At 41.6% G+C, this 21628-nt stretch overlaps 2 protein-coding genes across 8 annotated transcripts in view; one reads left to right on the forward strand and one right to left on the reverse strand.

Moving 5' to 3' along the window:
• The window catches only part of NFIA (nuclear factor I A), a 273748-nt gene that overhangs the window by 242819 nt on the left and 9301 nt on the right, over positions 1–21628 (forward strand). For 5 of the 6 annotated variants that reach the window (XM_075832715.1, XM_075832714.1, XM_075832716.1 and 2 more), the window contains 2 exons: positions 3167–3258; positions 19220–19276. In XM_075832715.1, coding sequence (XP_075688830.1) covers positions 3167–3258; positions 19220–19276 — 149 coding nt within the window. The remainder of the gene's footprint in view (positions 1–3166; positions 3259–19219; positions 19277–21628) is intronic. The other variant, XM_075832717.1, reaches the window with a different exon arrangement.
• The window catches only part of TM2D1 (TM2 domain containing 1), a 152437-nt gene that overhangs the window by 14840 nt on the left and 115969 nt on the right, over positions 1–21628 (reverse strand). Inside the window, exon 11 of one of the 2 annotated variants that reach the window (XR_012849952.1) lies at positions 18601–18697. The exons of the other annotated variant lie outside the window; for it this stretch is intronic. The gene's annotated coding sequence lies outside the window, so the exon portion shown is untranslated. Of the gene's footprint in view, positions 1–18600; positions 18698–21628 lie in introns of those variants that run through there. 2 annotated transcript variants of the gene reach the window in all.

A 21628-nucleotide genomic window follows, 5' to 3' on the forward strand; every position in this document is an offset into this window, starting at 1 on the left:
TATCCCTGTGTTGTCCTCCTGTGCAGTCTTTTAACAAATTTTCTTATCTGAGTCTCCTACACAAGAAACAAATGTAACAGTGGCGGCCATTACAATTCCCATAGGAGTTGTCTCCTTGCTTTCCACAATCCCTACATTTTCTTAGAATTTTGCGTTTTGCCATTCCTCTATTATTGTATAAATTGACAACTAGGTGTTACTATTCCGCATTGTCAATTGTCTAACACTGTCCAATCTGTGCCTTCAGTATCCGACTGCTCAGGAAAACACCCTACAGAGGAGAATAGTGACATCCAGTTGTCGATTTAATCACTTATTTCGGGAAGGAATAACTGAGGAACGGCTCAAAGCAGAGTTCTAAGTAAAAACTCTATACTACACCATACAGGAGAACTGACAGATCCTCTATACTACACCATACAGGAGAACTGACAGATCCTCTATACTACACCATACAGGAGAACTGACAGATCCTCTATACTACACCACACAGGAGAGCTGACAGCTCCTCTATACTATACCACACAGGAGAGCTGACAGCCCCTCTATACTACACCACACAGGAGAACTGACAGCTCCTCTATACTACACCACACAGGAGAACTGACAGATCCTCTATACTACACCACACAGGAGAGCTGACAGATCCTCTATACTACACCACACAGGAGAGCTGACAGATCCTCTATACTACACCACACAGCAGAGCTGACAGCTCCTCTATACTACACCACACAGGAGAACTGACAGATCCTCTATACTACACCACACAGGAGAGCTGACAGATCCTCTATACTACACCACACAGGAGAGCTGACAGCTCCTCTATACTACACCACACAGGACAGCTGACAGCTCCTCTATACTACACCATACAGGAGAACTGACAGATCCTCTATACTACACCACACAGGAGAGCTGACAGCTCCTCCATACTACACCACACAGGAGAGCTGACCGCTCCTCTATACTACACCACACAGGAGAGCTGACAGATCCTCTATACTACACCACACAGGAGAGCTGACAGATCCTCTATACTACACCACACAGGAGAGCTGACAGATCCTCTATACTACACCACACAGGAGAGCTGACAGATCCTCTATACTACACCACACAGGAGAACTGACAGATCCTCTATACTACACCATACAGGAGAACTGACAGCTCCTCTATACTACACCACACAGGAGAGCTGATAGCTCCTCTATACTACACCACACAGGAGAGCTGACAGATCCTCTATACTACACCACACAGGAGAGCTAACAGATCCTCTATACTACACCACACAGGAGAGCAGACCGCTCCTCTATACTACACCACACAGAAGAACTGACAGATCCTCTATACTACACCACACAGGAGAGCTGACAGATCCTGTATACTACATTACACAGGAGAAGTGACAGATCCTCTATACTACACCACACAGGAGAGCTGACAGCTCCTCTATACTACACCACACAGGAGAGATCCTCTATACTACACCACACAGGAGAGCTGACAGCTCCTCTATACTACTACACACAGGAGAGCTGACAGCTCCTCTATACTACACCACACAGGAGAGATCCTCTATACTACACCACACAGGAGAGCTGACAGCTCCTCTATACTACACCACACAGGAGATCTGACAGCTCCTCTATACTACACCACACAGGAGAGCTGACAGCTCCTCTATACTACACCACACAGGAGAGCTGACAGATCCTCTATACTACACCACACAGGAGAGCTGACAGCTCCTCTATACTACACCACACAGGAGAGCTGACAGATCCTCTATACTACACCACACAGGAAAGCTGACAGCTCCTCCATACTACACCACACAGGAGAACAGACAGCTCCTCTATACTACACCATACAGGAGAGCGGACAGCTCCTCTATACTACACCACACAGGAGAGATGACAGCTCCTCTATACTACACCACACAGGAGAGATGACAGCTCCTCTATCCTACACCACACAGGAGAGTTGACAGCTGCTCTATACTACACCACACAGGAGAGCTGACAGATCCTCTATACTACACCACACAGGAGAGCTAACAGATCCTCTATACTACACCGCACAGGAGAGATGACAGATCCTCTATACTACACCGCACAGGAGAACTGACAGATCCCCTATACTACACCACACAGGAGAACTGACAGATCCTCTATACTACACCACACAGGAAAGCTGACAGATCCTCTATACTACACCATACAGGAGATCTCACAGATCCTCTATACTACACCACAGGAGAGCTGACTGGTTCTCTTAAATGAATGTGTCATTTCAGAGCATGTGTGTTTGTGTGTCTCTTTTAACGACTTCCTCCATCATTATAGATCATGCGGATAACCCCTGATAAATTGCAGTACATGTTAATCACTTCACAGGGATGTATGGGGACCGTTTACCAAATGTAAATGACTCAATAAGCTTGCGGTCTTGCTCCAGTTCTATTTGCAGACATGTTCGTCTGTAATATAATTATTACAGTACTTTAGTCATTTGGTGACTTGAAGGCTTCAGAATAATATCCATTGGCTTGGACAAGCTCCAACTTTGCAATATAGCTTTGAACCTTAAGTTGATTCTTGCTTCTACACCCCCCCCCCCCCCCCCCCCCCCACGCCAACTATGGAAATAATGTGCATTCCCTTACAAGTGCTTTACAGTCAAGAAAAAAGAAAAGAAACATTAAATGAGAATTAAAGTTTTCAGGCAGGAACCCTCAAAATAAAGTGTAGTCCTCATTTTTACCATGATGTTCTACATCTATAGGGGGAGTATTTTATACAAGTGTGTTAATCATTCAATAGAAATAATCCCAGACTGCTCACTAAAATGCAGCAATATAGTCAGACTCATAGAAAGACTGAGAGAGATTGAGATGGATGAATAGAGTGGGTTCCGTGATGTTATAGTATTATAATAGTGGAATATTTCCTGATGATTGTAGCATTTTAAGCATCTGTATTCATTCCCTTTGATCTATACTGTACTTTCTATCTAAGTTTATCAAAGCAGTGTCTTTATTTCTGTTATGCATTTCAAAATCTATACATAAGCTCTTGAGGTGTATATAGCTGTACTGGTGATTATTTCATATGTTATAGTGTTGCATTTTACCCACCTTTTATATCTTCTTCACCCACAGCCTACTCAACATCCAGCACTTCCCCCGCAAACCGATTTGTCAGTGTTGGACCACGAGATCCAAGCTTTGTAAATATCCCTCAACAGACTCAGGTACGAGGCTTAATTTTTCTCTCCTAACAGACATTAATCTGAGCAGTTTTGCATTTAGAAACGACATGATAGATAAGATACCTAACAAGCAGGGAAAACTGGTAAGTAATGTCATGTATGTACACCGTTATGTCACCAGCAGAATAGTGAGTGCAGCTCTGGAGTGTAATACAGGCTGTAACTCAGGATCAGTACAGGATAAGTAATGTAATGTATGTACACAGTGACTCCACCAGCAGAATAGTGAGTACAGCTCTGAAGTATAATACTACAGGCTGTAACTCAGGATCAGTACAGGATCAGTAATGTAATGTATGTAGACAGTGACTCCACCAGCAGAATAGTGAGTGCAGCTCTGGAGTATAATACAGGATATAACTCAGGATCAGTACTGGATAAGTAATGTAATGTATGTACACAGTGACTCCACCAGCAGAATAGTGAGTGCAGCTCTGGAGTATATTACAGGCTGTAATTTAGGATTAATTCTATATGTAAACTTTGAAGTGGTTTTGAAAGGAAAACCTTTGGCATGGAAACACAGTCCCCTAGTCAAGGAAGTGTCTTTTATTACACCAGGCACTTAATAGTTATCTGATATAGAAAAAAAGAACTTCCCGTACCCTACATTATGGAGGCTCAGCTATGCTTTCAATGGGTCGTCTGACAACAAGCTTGCTGGCTGTTTCCAGTGACAACAGGCAGAATTGAGCGTATAGCTCTGAAGTATACTAGAGGCTGTAATTCAGGATTAGTACAGGATAAGTAATGTATTGTATAGTGACTCCACTAACAGAATAGTGAGTGCTGCTCTGGAGTATAACAAAGACTTTGACTCTGGATCAATACAGGATAATGTAATGTATGTACACGGTGACTCCACCAGTAGAATATTGAGTGCAGCTCTGGAGTATTAAACAGTATGTAAGTCAGAATTAGTGCATGATAAGTAATGTACATACACAGTGACACCACCAGAAAAATAGCAAGTGCAGCTCTGGAGTATAATACAGGCTGTAACTCAGGATAAATACAAGATAAGTAATGTAATGTATGTACACAGTGACTCCACCAGAAGAATAGCAAGTGCAGCACTGGAGTATAATACAGGATATAACTCAGGATCAGTACAGGATAAGTAATGTAATGTATGTACACAGTGACTCCACCAGCAGAATAGTGAGTGCAGCTCTGGAGTATAATACAGGATATAACTCAGGATCAGTACAGGATAAGTAATGTAATGTATGTACACAGTGACTCCACCAGCAGAATAGTGAGTGCAGCTCTGGAGTATAATACAGGATGTAACTCAGGATCAGTAATGTAATGTATGTACACAGTGACTCCACCAGCAGAATAGTGAGTGCAGCTCTGGAGTATAATACAGGATATAACTCAGGATAAGTACAGGATAAGTAATGTATGTATACAGTGACTCCACCAGCAGAATAGTAAGTGCAGATCTGGAGTAGAATACAGGATGTAACTCAGGATTAGTGTAGGATAATTAATGTAATGTATGTACACAGTGACTCCACCAGCAGAATAGTGAGTGCAGCTCTGGAGTAGAATACAGGATGTAACTCAGGATCAGTACAGGATAAGTAATGTAATGTACACAGTGACTCCACCAGCAGAATAGTGAGTGCAGCTCTGGAGTAGAATACAGGATGTAACTCAGGATCAGTACAGGATAAGTAATGTATGTATACAGTGACTCCAGCAGCAGAATAGTGAGTGCAGCTCTGCAGTATAATACAATCTGTAACTCAGGATTAATACAAGATGAGTAATGCAATGCACAGTATCTACAAAGTGACTCAACTTTTAACATTGAAAATATCTAACTATATAGTGTTCAAAAGTGGACATAAGCAGTTTTGCTATGACCTAAATAAGGGATTGCATGCGCATTTCCTTGCTACACCTGTGTACACCAAAATGGTTTCAAATCACGATCAGTAAATCTTACCTTTAACATTTGATGGATTCAGCTCCCTCCTAGCCTAAACAAATTATAGTTGGGTCATGGTGGCCCACGCAGTTAAGAACTTACATTGCCCCCTTCATTTATACTACAAGACAGTTCCCATCATGCGGTATGAATTTTACATATGGTTAGAAAGACGTTTTAAGGACGAGCACTTAAGGGTAATATATTTCACACAGTTGACAGTATGACCTGTATATTATACAACATATGCAGTCTTACAACCAGCTGTGTTACTTCACATGTCACTTGGATGTGATGGACGCCGTTCTGCACTCAACAGGAATTTTCCATTTTTACCTAATTTTTGATATTTGGATACATTTCATTGTCTACATTTGTGTTTTTGGGTCATACATGTGATAGAAAACATTGTATTACATTACTAAGAAGAGGCGGCAGCAGTAACTGCCGAAGGGAACACGTATCATGTGGGGTTCAGCAGATTATGCCGGGGGCAGGTTTTATTATTTGGTTTTCATGTTTTCTTGCTACCTGCCGTACTGTTCTATCTACGTAGGTTTCGATTGTAGCTTTTGTTTTTATTTTTATCCCAATAAAGATTTTAAAAAAATTATTGACCGATTGGGGATTTGTCAGTATCTATCTATCTATCTATCTATCTATCTATCTATCTATCTATCTATCTATCTATCTATCTATCTATCTATCTATCTATCTATCTATCTATCCTTTAGAATTATTCTTTTGGCTGCAGTTATGGTGGCAACGTCTATAATCCATTTTGATGTATTGGATGAGCCTTTTGGTAGGGAAACCCGTACAGGGAAACATCAAGGTTTCTGAGGGAGAGGCTCCAGCTGAACAGTCCACCTATGTTCTTTAGCACTAGGTTGCGCAAAATAGTGATTAATAGGGTGAAGAATAGGGTGTCCACCTGGCAGTAAAATGTTTAGTCCCTGGTAATGGTCAGAACGTGTTGGGACCCACCTATGGGTCTGAGCCATCTCTATGTAGAACCTGGTATTTAACTTTATTACTATAGCTACTGGTTTGGTGCCAATATCTAGACTTTTTGGTATATTTGATGAGCCCACACGTATTGATAGTGAAATACAGAGAGCTTTATAGGGGTACATGAGCACTAGGGTGAGCAAAATAGGAATTAATAGGGTGGAAAAAAAAGTGTGTCCATCTAGCGGAGAAATGTTGAGCTTTAATAGTAAATAAAATTCCAAAAAACAGCCCCTAATGATTGACCAATTGGGGGTTGGTCAGAACCTACGTGGACCTACCTAGGAGGTGAAGCTATCTTTATTGGTAACCTGTGCCTTATTATTTTGGCTACTGGTTTGGTGCCAACACCCATACCTGTTGGTACATTTGATGAGCCACACCTCATAATGAAACATGTAGGGGTACATCAAGGATTCTGAGGGATAGGCTCCGGCTGTATATTCTTGATGGTCAGCACTGAGGTGAGCAAAATATAGAGCAATAGGGTAAAAATAGGGTGGCCATCTGAATGATCCCAATAAAAACTGTCTCACCACTAAGTTGAGCCTATAATCTTCTCTTTTTATCCAGAGGAACGGTATTTGCTCTCGTTTTTCATTTTAACCCATACCAAAAAAGCTAAGCTTTAATCCAGCCCATTTTTCAGGGAAATTGTATCTGGATGTTTCAGCTCACGTGCTCCGAAGTCACCAGGAGTTGAACTGAAACCTCAGCAGAGAAGGAGGGTTTGATAAGACCTGACTGGCTAAATTAAACAGCAGTAGAAAGGTAGCGGAGGAGTCAAGCTACTCAAGGTCAGGGTAGTAGTCACACACAAGTAAAGCCACGTTGGAAGATAGCAGCAGGTCTTCAAAATGAGAGCCCAGACTCCGAAGGAACATGAAAGATTCAGGAGCGATCCAACTAATGAGATCATGAGTGTTCTGGTCTACAATCTAAAAAGTAAAAAGCCTCCATGAGCTAATAGGTTTCTGCTGACCACGTCAGATGAGTCCTAGGATCTAGGTTTTATTGTCGTGGTCCTAGTGTCAAAGAAGATTGTTCAGGAACATGTCCGATGAGGATGATGGGTATTTATAAGACATGAGGATGGTATCGACTCCTCCTTTTGACCTCCACAATGTCCTGTCTTCTGTTTGGGTCTTCATGCTCCTCCATGGGGTGTCTTTGATTTCTGAGGTTGCCTCCATCGATCGTGTTGCTAGTTGGCCTCCACTCTTTTCCCTCCAGTTCTTCTTCTGAACATAATTGTCCTTTCCAATGAGTTGGGTCTTCCCATAAAACGTCCAAAATAAGATAAAGCTCCATTCTACACACAGTCTTCTGGATATACACAGTGACAGATGGGTCTAGGTCATCTGGAGCGCAGGAGATAATCTCAGCCTTTATGAACATTAATCAGAGCTGCCGCTCCATGGAAAATAACAAAATGTCATCTATAAACAGCAACAGAACAGCGCTACAAAGCGTAAAACCATATTGAGCGATGTTGATGGACAGGCACAGTCTTGTAGATGTCATGTGATCTCTGTCCAGTCCGCAAATATTAACTGTAGACAAGATGTAAACAAGGGAACTTCTAAGAAAAATAGTAATGGCGGCGTCTGTAAAACGGACTCACTTTTTCGCCACCATAAAGAGTCAAACGGAATTAAAGGCTCTGGTCAAGACTCAGCCGGAAGACCGGAGGGAGAGGCTTCTGTCGTGATACAGTTTCCTTGGTGGAAGGTCTGCCCATTGTGCCAGTTGTGCCCTCCACCATCACATTGAAACCTCTGTCGCGAATGCCGACGTCACTGTAGATACACTTTAAGGCGACTGCCACAACGGATAGTCACCAAAGTTGCAGATGACTGTAACTTTGTTACGCCGCAGCACGTTCAAATCAATGGCAGAAGTGAGAAACTTCCTCGTTGCGTCACTTTTTCTATTAATAGAGGGGAAAAAATAAGTTTGCAGATTTATTTTAAGGCAACTTTGGTGCAACTGAAAATCCTACAGCTAAAAATGTTGTGGAGCAATTATAATCTCGCCACTCATGTTAGACACTTTCTCTTCCTTACGTCACTTCATGGCTGGTGTATATAGACACCAATAAATCCATTCTACCTGTCAGTGTTATACGCAGGGCCTGATAGGCTCATGCATGGCAGACCGGGGGGGCCTTCGTTAGGCTCCTGGCTGCCATAGCAATCCATTGGCAACCTGTAAACGATTGCATTACGAGGGTGCCAATGGAATTACAGTCCCCTCTTTTTTTTTTTAAAGGCACTTCAGTCACTATTGACATGCGGCATCTAAGGGGTTAAACGCCCGGGATCGGAGTTCTCCCCGATGTTGGCCATTGCAGCAGAGTGTCAGCTGTCACCCACTGCTGATTGCGCGGGCACCGCTCCTAACTCGCCGTACATTTACCGCTCTGCGCGGGAAGAGGTTAATGAAATGTGGTGCATTTTATGACTCCTCTTAGCGGTGCCCCTTGTACTAGAAACTTTTCTGAACTGTCAGGTAGGTGTAAAAGTGTCGACAAACATGTAATAAATCAGGTGCACGCCGTGTGCTCCATGTTTTTGTTGCGCAGTTTGTATATGAAGTTTAGGGTGTATATCTCCGTAAAGTCCCCGCTTCTCGCGCTGTATCCAGCTGACTGATGTCCTGCTCCTTTTCCTTCTGGAATATTTGCTGCTCTTCACTCTTATTTTCTATAGTCTCGTTTTTTCCAGCTTGTCTGTGATTTACGGACGTCAACATCTCTGTTGTTTCTATTTTTAACGAAACACCGATTTGCACTATTTCAAGAATGGCCGAACTCGACACCGGCTCAGCGCTTGACATAACGCCACAGGTGTGGAATCCAAAACCTCATATATCATTTGATTTAGAATCCGCCAGACCGTACTTGTCCATCCTGTTTTTAAAGGTGCCCATCACCGACAGGACAGATGCAGATACGATGCAACCGCCGCAGTGTTCAGACGGGCGCATTTCTCCAATGACTACTACTATTCCCCTTGTCACTCCCGGGAAAAAAATATTTTTGGTTCATGATTCAAAATGGCTGTATTGTCATGAATAATCTATACTTGTCACAGATGAGGGTTTGTACCCGGACTAGATAATCTTCTGTAAAATCAGCACAAATCTCTCTCCTGTCGTGATAGTTTGTTACTATGTATCAGTGCTGGTAAAATGTATCCGTCAGGAGATTAGAATGTTTAGCTCACAGAAGATTCTCCAGACTGGATACAATTGTAACAAATCTTCAGCTGTCAGAACTATTTGGTCTTTACAGGTTTTCAGCTTCTGAAAGTAAACGTGAATGTTTCCATTTACTGACAGCAAGCAGAGATCTTGAAATTTAACCACAAACTATATTAGAAAGTTGCAGAATTGTTCATTATACAATGATTAAAGGGGTATTCCAGTTAGAAGCATTTATCATTTATCACTGGAAAGGTGAAAAAAAAGATGGCTGGGCGTCCACCACTGTGACTCCCACCAGTTGCTATAAAGAGGGACCCCGGTGCCACATAACCCCCAGCTGCATGGCCGCAGCACAGCTGGTTTCCGTCCGTGCCATAGACTCTGAATTGAGCGGCAGGGCGCATGTTAAGATACCGCTTCCTAGCTGCGGTTGTGTGGCAGTGGGATCGGGGTTCCCCGTTCTAGCACTCAGTGGGGGTCTCAGTGGCCGGAACCCCACCGATCTAACATATATCACCTATCTAGTGGATAGGTGAAAAAATGCTTCTGGCTGGAATACCCCTTTAAGATTTATTCACCCAAAACCTGGACTCCCCCTTTACTATTCGTCATTCAGCTGTCTTAGCTGGTGAACCCCATCCCCTCCCGCTGTAGTTTTACATGGCAGGGAAGGATCACAAGGATCTGCAGTATCCACAAAGCCCTTTATCCCGCTGTAAAGTAGGATTCTGTGTCCTTGATATGTGATCTGTCTATGTGAACCCTGCAAAGTAAAAATCAGACCCAGCACCAGGGGCATGAGGGCGAAACAACAAACTTTTATCCTGTTCATGCCCAGATACCGGGATGCCGCAGTCCAGCGAGCAGTGGGGATAATCTGCCAGCCGCTTGTTCTGTAGGATTTGGGCAGAGACAGGATGAAGTTATTGTCGGCCATCCAGGAATGGAGATGATAATAAACCCATTATAAACTGTACAGGTCACTTTAAGAGGACAGTCTGTCCCATAGAAAAGCGGGATCCCATTACGTTATTTTCCTTTCAGGGATTTGGTAAAGCTTCCAGCTTTCCAGGGGTCAGACCTTTGATTGTAGGAGTAAATGCCATTTAAGGCTTCTTCTTTTATAGCAAAATTTGTGGGCGCCAATTGCACCTGCTATAACGCCACCAAGCTGCCGAGTTGGAGCACTCCTAGTGACCACCAAACTACTCCCCCCTTCCTACTCTTAGTAGATTTGCTTGGAGTTGTAGTTCCACTGCTCCACAAGTCTCTTACCTATTTTCTCGAAAGAAAAGCCAAGAAAATATTAGTTCCTTTCTGTGAGACCCGATCAGTGCTGGATTATCATATATATTGGATTATTGGACGGCCATAGAAAAGTCGAGAATATTTACTGAGAGCTTCGAGAAACACCAAAGCATCCTCATCGCATCAGCAGCTCCGTCCTCTGCATCTGGTCCTGTGAAATTCCAGCTCGGTGCCGGATTATCAGAATCTCTGGATTATCAGATGCCAGATTAGAAGAATTTCACTGTATAATGATTGTGCTGCAAATTCTAAAGCCTAGAGACCCCCAATCACTTTTGTCGTATTCGTACATTGAAACGATAAATTTGTTGCCGTTTCCATTCGTTTTAGCGAGCGCCTCGCCGTCCGGTCGCACGTCCATAACAGATAATGGTGTATTAAATTAGTACGCTCTGTTACTGCATCAGGCTGCCGGATCAATATATCGACCCCGTCTGTCAGAGTGGTTGGTACAGTAATTGTTACAAGGGAGAAATGGAAAGAACGTGTCCAGATGATGCGAAAAGGATGAATAAAATATAGCGTTTAGTTCCGTCGCCGTATTAGACGTACGCGTCGTTAAGTGTTTGCTCTGCAGAGAACACTGTGCATACGTTAATCAGCTGAATGTACATTATTTATGGCCGGAGCTTGATGCCTGGGAGTCTCGTTGAAAGCATTGATCCGACCCAGGTGATCCAGACCTGTCTGTGCTTTTGTATCCTTCCCCCGTCGGCGCGCGCAGCTTCAGACTTCCATCAAATCGCATTTGTTTGAGTGGCAGCTCAGAGCTCATCCTGCCAATATCATTGATTTTTCTCCTGTTTCCAGAGATGCGGAGAGAAACATTAATCACCCACAAGCAGCTTTTGCAGGATTTAGTGCCACACCTAATTATAGTGTAAATGACGGCTTTGGGGGGGGGGCGCCCTGATGACACAGGCGGTCGTCGGACACTAGTCACCCCACACCACAAATACCACTGTAGTAGAACCTACAGACATTTAGTGGCACTAAATTTTATTTTATATATGGCCAGGGTTGTATTATAGTATAGGTAAAAGGGGCTATTGCCCCTGGGGGCCTCCAACATGTTAACCCTAGCATGCTCCAAACATATGTCATGGCACCAGCTTTAATATTATTTAGGTACTGTGTGTAGGTATTGTATGGCAGTATTGTGTGTAGTGTATGACCCTTATATAGGCACCGTATGGCAGTATTGTGTGTAGTGTATGACCCTTATATAGGCACTGTATGGCAGTATTGTGTGTAGTGTATGACCCTTATATAGGCACTGTATGGCAGTATTGTGTGTAGTGTATGACCCTTATATAGGCACCTTTATGGCAGTATTGTGTGTAGTGTATGACCTTTATATAGGTATTGTATGGCAGTATTGTGTGTAGTGTATGACCTTTATAGAGGCACTGTATGGCAGTATTGTGTGTAGTGTATGACCTTTATATAGGCACCGTATGGCAGTATTGTGTGTAGTGTATGACCTTTATATAGGCACCGTATGGCAGTATTGTGTGTAGTGTATGACCTTTATATAGGCACCGTATGGCAGTATTGTGTGTAGTGTATGACCTTTATATAGGCATTGTATGGCAGTATTATGTGTAGTGTATGACCTTTATATAGGCATTGTATGGCAGTATTGTGTGTAGTGTATGACCTTTATATAGGTATTGTATGGCAGTATTGTGTGTAGTGTATGACCCTTATATAGGCACTGTATGGCAGTATTGTGTGTAGTGTATGACCCTTATATAGGCACCGTATGGCAGTAATGTGTGCAGTGTATGACCTTTATATAGGCATTGTATGGCAGTATTATGTGTAGTGTATGACCCTTATATAGGCACTGTATGGCAGTATTGTGTGTAGTGTATTACCCTTATATAGGCACTGTATGGCAGTATTGTGTGCAGTGTATGACCCTTATATAGGCACTGTATGGCAGTATTGTGTGTAGTGTATGACCTTTATAGAGGCATTGTATGGCAGTATTATGTGTAGTGTATGACCCTTATATAGGCACTGTATGGCAGTATTGTGTGTAGTGTATGACCTTTATAGAGGCATTGTATGGCAGTATTATGTGTAGTGTATGACCCTTATATAGGCACTGTATGGCAGTATTGTGTGTAGTGTATGACCTTTATAGAGGCACTGTATGGCAGTATTGTGTGTAGTGTATGACCCTTATATAGGCACTGTATGGCAGTATTGTGTGTAGTGTATGACCTTTATATAGGCACCGTATGGCAGTATTGTGTGTAGTGTATGACCTTTATAGAGGCATTGTATGGCAGTATTATGTGTAGTGTATGACCCTTATATAGGCACTGTATGGCAGTATTGTGTGTAGTGTATGACCTTTATAGAGGCATTGTATGGCAGTATTATGTGTAGTGTATGACCCTTATATAGGCACTGTATGGCAGTATTGTGTGTAGTGTATGACCTTTATAGAGGCACTGTATGGCAGTATTGTGTGTAGTGTATGACCCTTATATAGGCACTGTATGGCAGTATTGTGTGTAGTGTATGACCTTTATATAGGTATTGTATGGCAGTATTGTGTGTAGTGTATGACCCTTATGTAGGCACCATATGGCAGTATTGTGTGTAGTGTATGACCCTTATATAGGCACCGTATGGCAGTATTGTGTGTAGTGAATGACCCTTATATAGGCACTGTATGGCAGTATTGTGTGTAGTGTATGACCCTTATATAGGCACCGTATGGCAGTATTGTGTGTAGTGTATGACCCTTATATAGGCACCGTATGGCAGTATTGTGTGTAGTGTATGACCCTTATATAGGCACCGTATGGCAGTATTGTGTGTAGTGAATGACCCTTATATAGGCACCGTATGGCAGTATTGTGTGTAGTGTATGACCCTTATATAGGCACTGTATGGCAGTATTGTGTGTAGTGTATGACCCTTATATAGGCACCGTATGGCAGTATTGTGTGTAGTGTATGACCCTTATATAGGCACCGTATGGCAGTATTGTGTGTAGTGTATGACCCTTATATAGGCACCGTATGGCAGTATTGTGTGTAGTGTATGACCCTTATGTAGGCACCGTATGGCAGTATTGTGTTCAGTGTATGACCCATATATAGGCACCGTATGATTTTATTTTGTAGGCACTATATAGCAGTGCCTACAAAATGACTGACTGACTGTTATCTAGACAATATATGACGGTATTATATTTGCACTGTATGACTTATGTTTCCAATATATGGCAGCATTATGTGTGCATTGAATGACTATTATCTAGACACTGTATGGCAGCATTATGTATTTGCTGTATGACTTATGTAGGAAGTGGACACTATATAGAAGTATTATGTACTATATGGTACTATTATGTGTGCACTATAAGATTATGTAGTTTGTAGGCAGTAGAAACTATATATGAGAACTATATGTACATAGTATGATTATATTATGTAGGCATTACATGTGTGCACTGTATATCACTGTATACAGACCACCAATAAACCCAATAACAGAGCTATACAGTAAAATGCCTTCAGATTTTCCTTTAATGCAAGCAAAGCAATGAAACCTTAAAAGTACACCGCATTGTAAATACGTATCTGATAAGTCACGTCTACCGAAGCCGGGCCGGTGTCTGGTCCGCTGTGTACCGTGGGCTTTCCAGAGAACCTTTTCAGAGATTGAAAATTTGATGTCAAGCGGTAAAAACTCAGAGAAAGCACCGCAGGGTCTCACATTCCTTTGTTGGTGCATGGAAACCATGTTTGACAACGGAGGAACATCGAGATTACATGCAAATTAGACTCGGCCATAAGCCTCTGCATGTTGTGTCTGGTGCAGTCTGACTTTCAACAAGAGTCTCCAATAGACCAGCCGTTAAATAAGTCTCTGTGTCTAATGAAACAGATAGATCACTATTATAGATGTGTGTGAAGGAAGACATAATCACGTCCTTGTTTTCTGGGGATATAAACATTTATATTTTAAGGGTATTGCTCCCCTAAAATATATAAATAAATGAAAAAAATATATAAAATATATATATATTGATTACTTTCTAACTATACACTAAAAAATAATTTCTGGGCTATAATGTGAATGGCCTAATCTCAGAAAGAAGAGGCCGGCTGATTAGTGGTGGTCCTGAGACATTAATGCCCTATCCTAAGGATAGGCCAGCAATATTGTACCCTAGAAGACCCCTTTAAGTAGATTAAAGTAACCAATCTTATTTTTCCCCTACATAAATAGTGTCATTGGTGGTACTGCCCTATTGGAAGCAAAAAATAATGGGTGCCCATAGATTTTATGTCTATGGGACAAATAAATAGGACAAGTTGGATTTTTACTATCCAATTCTATAGTGTCTTCTTGGTGTGATTCTAGTGCTGTGCTATGAGCCAATCAGATTACCTTCCATTTCTGCTCCTCCTCCTCCCCTCTCACAGACACACAGAGAAGCTGCAGCTGCATCCCCCTCCTCCGTCTTCTCTTTAGTCTATTAAAGTGTAGCTAAACGTTTGACAAACTTCTGACGTGTCATAGTGACATGTCTGAAGTTTGGATTGGTGGGGGTCCGAGCACTGAGACCCCCACCAATCGCTCAGCCGCTTTGTGTCTGTTCAGCTTTTTCCAGAAAGCCGATGTATCGGAGTACGGGCGCATAGACTTTCTATTGAGTCCGTATACGATACATTTATTTCCGGAAAAAGCCGAACAGACACGAAGCGGCTGAGCGCTCACACGAGGTCTTCATTCTAGAGATTGGTGGGGGTCTCGGTGCTCGGACCCCACCGATCAAAACTTCTGAATGTCAGAAGTTTGTCAAACGCTTAGCTACACTTTAAACTAGGCAATATTTTTGGACACCGGGGAGGTTTCTGAACTTTTACAGGTTACTGGAAGGTGAGGAAGATGCCACTTTCCCCTAATAAGACATATCACAAAGTTTTAGATATCCACTTAGTACCGATTTATGCAACGATCACCTTTACCACATTATTCGAGAATGTTTTACGACGCTGCTTTTATAGCATTTCGTTTTCTGGAGTAGAGACCAGCAAGACCATTTCCTTTTGAATCATTGTGGTTTGTGATGCAGAAAAAAAAATGAAAAGGAGAAGAATATAAAATATCTGCACTTACCACTAATTGTTACTTGATTTGTTACAAAGTTCACAAATACTCTCAAATTTCCAAAATGTAGCAAAACGTTGCAAAAAACTCCCCCACAAATAAACATGAGTGCCTAGCAACTGGGTTACACGCCAGTGAGCCAACATAGAAAAGGGTATTTCAAAGAGATTTGGCAACATCTCGGAGATCAGCACCTCTCCATTGTCTGCTATAGACGTTAATGGTGTGTTCTGCTGGGTGATCAGATGTCGTTCCTATTGTCTGCATCCAAAAGGCTCACGTGTTCCCGATAAAACAGGACAGTAACGCGTATAAAAGTCCATATCGTATGTTCACTCGAATGTATGGGAAAATCTCTAGGAATCTGCCTCCTAACCAATATTGTTGATTCAGCGAGCATATGGTTTGAAAAGGTCGAAAGCTCCATATCCCACCTACAGTTACTTTATAAAATTGCCTTTGTTTTGGTTGGGATAGGGTGGGGTTGGCAGGGGATCTGCTTTCATAAGACTTTGGAGAATTTGAAGTCTCTTTTAGATGTTTTTAACTCTTTATTACACCTTTACACGCTCCTTTTTTCTTTTTTTTTTTTTATTAATTTTAATCTCTTCGAAGATATAAAAAAAAAAAGAAAAAGTTTCAAAAATTTTACGTGTTCAAAAACTTTTTCCTTTCAACATCCCCTTTAAACTCCAGAAGAAGAATTAACATTCTGAGAAGCAAAGTGACCACGCTGAAGATCTAAGCTGCGGGGCTTTTTTTTTTTTTTTTTTTACAATTTCTAACTCCTGTGTCCTTTAATCCCGATGCAGAGCCTTAAATCTGAAGAAAGTCTTGTCCAGGGCTGTGTTTTAATGGCTGCAATCTATTTTTTATGAAAAAGCAGGAAACAAGCTGTCCTCAGTAAAAAGATTTACAAAATGTAATCATTGTTGAAATATTCTCTTTGAACTGGCTCGGTCCACAGGGGTCTATGGCTTCCAATACCCTGTTTTTCTTAAGAACACCCTCACAAGTTCCTCTTTAAGATCAGGTACTGTGCTGGTGTTCTCTTTGAAGTCCCGAATGAATGAAAGAAAAGCATAATAAAAGGGGACTGTTGATCAAGCATAAAATACACTTTAAGCCGACAGAATAGCAGAGTTAACACATACTAAGCTGCTTTTACCCCCCCCCCCACCCCCCTCCCCTTCTCCTTTTTTCACATTTTTCCTGGGCTTTGTATACAGTGGGGTTTTATAGTATAAAAAGTCTCTGATCTGTGTAGTATGCCATTTCCTAGCAGAAAAAAAAAATCTAAAATACAAATGGGAATTCCGACCCCTCTATCTGTCCTCCTGTTTTTTTGGTTTCTTTTGATTTTTTATTTTTTTTATGGAGGGGGAAAAAAATTTAGGTGGCACCAACCATTGCTTAGGGTGAGAAATCGTAAAATATGAGGCGCGTCATCCCTCTTGTTTCTCCTTATATATATATATAGTTTATGCTATTTCATCGTATTTTTTATTTTCATGGGGTCTCTGGTCTTTTTGATGGCAAGAATAGTATAATTTAGGATATTTTTGCTTTTAAAAACTCTGGGAATCTTAACGAAAAGCTGACGGACCTAATTATAAGTCAATGGGCTCTGTCAGGATTCTATGGGATCGTTCAGACCAGTCAAGGCTGTGTTATGAACGGAAGCCAAGACCATAGTGTGAACAGAGGCTAAACAACCGAAATAGACTCTAAAAACTTTTAAAGGTCATTTTTATACACGGGGGAGAATTGTGCCAGGATTCTGGCAGTAATGGCACCAAGAAGTGGCATAGATAACATGTGGCATATTTATTATTCATTTTAGACACTTTTTTTTTGTGCCTGAATCACTTTTGAAAACGGTCGAGAAAAAGGGACTTGGCTAATAGTAGTCATAAAATGAGCCAAATTTATTAACGCCAAGTGGCATTTTTTTAGGCAAAATATTGATGAGGTGGTATAAGGAAAAAAAAAAGTGTCTAACCTATTTAGCAAGATGCGCCAAATTTATCATACATCGTGCGCCACTGTGATAAATTTGGTGCAGTTTCCTCATGTGTGTGGTCTGGTTTTAGATGGTCTTGATGATGTCCAGTTGTGATAATCAGGGCATAAATGGGAAGAACAACAATTTTGGATATTTTTCATCTGTAGGTAATTTCATTTAGCGCTTCTTCATCACTAACCATTTCTGTCATGTACGTATCCTGTAAACATAGATTGCAGTGAAGACCCCATTATCGGCCATCACAGTGCGGTTGTTATTGATGTTTGTTTTCTTGATTTTGATGATTTTTTTCTTTTAAAGAACATTTTTCATAAAATTGTTACAGCTGTAGTAAAAGATGTGTATATAAATGCAGAAATGGGATGGACATTCCGATATTGAATTATCAGAACAGTCATCTTAATAGGACGCACACTGTTGTGTAAGCCCAGCCGGAGACATTTTCCTATTGGCCCAAAAATTCTTCTTTTTCTTCTGGTTCAATTAAATGCATAGCAGGCAGGCTATGGTAGGGGTAGGCAGTGCTCTCCTTGGCTAATTCTGAAGAGTTGTTTTGGGAAGCTGTAGAGAAGGAACACAGGAATACCGTGTTCTTTGTGTGTTAATTCCTTGAATTAGCGTTAGAGCTCAGCTTTCTTAGCTATACCATTATACCCACCTGTAATCTAGAATCGTGCTGTATGAGGAACGCCCAATCGTAGTGCCAGGTCACGACATTACTGTACATCTACACAGTTTTCCATAGGGTCCAAACTGGTGCCAACAGCAAAACAGATGATATGTGATACCTACAATAACAAGGATGCAGAAGGGGCTGAGGTAGGGGACCCACTAATCCTACAGGCAGTAGTAGGTCCAAGAGAGTAAGAGGAATCTGTATCCTCAGAAGTAACAATTAGATGAGAAGGTAATGATCCTCCTTGTGGAGATCCAGCTGGTTGGGAGTCTTTAGGGCAATGCTCCCTGGGAAAAGTATGCAAAATAGTACTCCTCCAGAAGAAAAAAAAAACGGTCTCTCTAGTGCCACCTATAGGTAACTACCCTGTAAGTCAATAACCAACCCCTTACAGAACCTTGGGTGTCTCTGGTTTGGCTGATAATCTGAGTCCAGTTTTAAGGCTCTATAAGGGGACAGACTTTGATTTACAGGAAAGTCACCTATAGGTGGCACTAGAGAGACAGTTTTCCATCTTCTAAAGGAGAGCTATTTAGTAATGAGGAATATTAGTAGGTTAGTTCAGTTGCAGAGTTGTGTAAATTAAGGAATTTATTGTGTATACCCTACAAATATGTCTTGTATCCACCAGCAGATCATACCTTCTCAGTGCGATGATTGCCCCAGACCGGCCCTATCCTGGCTCAGAGAGGTACAGTTGACCGTAATATGGGATATGTACTACCAGCTTATTACTATGACTTGTATATGGTGTGGCGTTCTTAGGCTTCAGGACTCACTAGTTTTTGTTCATCACTTATGGTGCTGGAAATGTATAAAGAAGTATATTTAATATGTATATAGCCCAGTGGTTCCTGCTCGTTCAGTGCTTGTCACAGTTTCGCACTATTACATAAAACACCTGGGCGTTAGCCCATAACCCCTTATCTCCTGGCCACAAGCCTAGGCCACAACAAATTTAATCCTTACACTTCTTAAGTGCCGTCAGGTCCGTAGATAAGGATTAATTAGTAGAGAGTTCCTTCCAGTCACGATATCTTGTGCCAGAAAATAGATGGTTTGGAAGACATTGGGCTATTCTAATTATTTCTGCTCGTGATGCTACAAATAGTGCAGCCTGCCGGGTTACAAGGAAAATGCTATCCAGTATTACTATATCTAAATCGTTATTATTACATATATTTTGGATGTGTTTTTTTTCACAAAATTTTTCTATGGCATGCCAACAAAATCCACCACCAATTCCAAGAATCTCCACTCTCCATTGAAATGATATTACAAAAAGTGCCGAGTGACTGCTCTCTCTGCTTCGTCAAGGTTAAATGAAAAGAAATATCTACCCGATCATTTTGTTTTTACAAAATCAAGTCCAGTCTTGGCTTTTATCCTTCCTGAAGTTTTCAGAACTTTTGCGAAAGTAAAAAGAAATGAAAACTTTGAATTGACCCCAGTCCAATAGTGATTAACTGCATCGTATTTAGCACCAGGCGAGGTTTCCATGCAAATCGTAAGTGCAAAATCTCTCCAAGTGTTAAAAAGAATTGACATGTCCTCAAATAACTCCCCGATTTGGAGACGTGCGCCAAGTGTCACACCCTGTTCTGGATTCCACATTAACAATCTCCTTCCTCAGTGTTAAACTTTACCCTTCAGGACTTTTGTTTAACTTTGTAATTCGAAAAGCAGAGACTGTTGGCTCGAAAATCTCATGCAGACTATAACGCTACCTGCAGGTGACATCGTCCTGCTCCTGTTGGTTTAGTTTATAGTGGAAAACCACATCCAGGAGAATCACAAAAGCAGAATGAGTTGCAGCGTAATCTCACATAATTACTGGCGATACGCTCCAACATCCCACACATAAAAAAGAACGGGAAGCTGCACAGCTCTTGATTCACAACCTGTGGTACGTCAAATAACCCAAGGGGTACATGCACTGGGGAATTCCACTGTCTTAGTGGTGGTGCCATCTCCATGGAGAATTTGGCCATGGGTGGCATAAGCACTCTTGCACACGCCTGAGTGCCACTCTGGTCGTTTTTCACGGCATCCGAGTGGCACTCGATAGTTTTCACGGACCCATTCACTTCAGTGGGTGAATCGGGTTCATGAAAACGGACACGACTCTCCGATCCATGGAGAGATGTCCTATCTTTCCACGGATCATGGACTGAACTCGGGTGGCACACACGGTCGTGTATAAGAGCCCTATCTCTAGTTTTAAGCATTTACCTTCGGAGTCACCATGTTTTTAATATTAGTGAATTGCGTAAATTGCTCGGCTGTCTCTGTAACACCCTTAAACTTCAAAGAAGAGAGACAATTTTACACCTGGATGCGGAAAGCCCTGCGGTGCGACCCACTCATATCAGACATTTATGGTATGTCCTGTGGATATGCCACAGAGGTCTATACTGGTAAAATTCCTTTAAAGCGGTTATCCGGTTGGGATGAGTTTATTCGGTTGAGTCTCACTACTAGAACCCCCAAAATCAAATGAAGCAATACACTCAATAGGTTGTCCATGTAATATATAAAAACACTGGTTCTTTTTAGTGGCCCTCAGCTTTGGATAATGAGGGAAGTTATGAACGGGGCCCTCACTCTATTACCTTAATATACCCTAGTAGGACAGGGCCTTTGGTGCGCCTTCACTTATATATTAAATTATAACTGTATACATACAGATTACCAAAATTGCTTCATTGGTGCCATAGAGTTGTTAGGGAAGTTCAGATACAGGAAGATTGTTCATGTCCTCTATATTCTGTCAATAGAGATGGCCTGTCATGGAGTCCATCAACATATCCTGACTCTCGCGTTTCAATTCACAGAATACATACACCATAAATAGTACCTGTATTCTACTAACTAGATCAGGGTAAAAGCTTGGTAGGTTGCTCCACCAGATTAACCAAATTGCCATTGTAAATGGAGCCTTTCTGACCAAAGGAACAGAATTTCATTAATCGTAGCAACTGTTTTGTCATTATAGACAGAGTGACAGACTATAAGCTTTAATTATTGGGGTTCAATGGCGGAC

This window comes from Rhinoderma darwinii, chromosome 7 (genome assembly GCF_050947455.1).
Source record: "Rhinoderma darwinii isolate aRhiDar2 chromosome 7, aRhiDar2.hap1, whole genome shotgun sequence".
In the NCBI taxonomy this organism is placed as follows: Eukaryota; Metazoa; Chordata; class Amphibia; order Anura; family Rhinodermatidae; genus Rhinoderma; species Rhinoderma darwinii.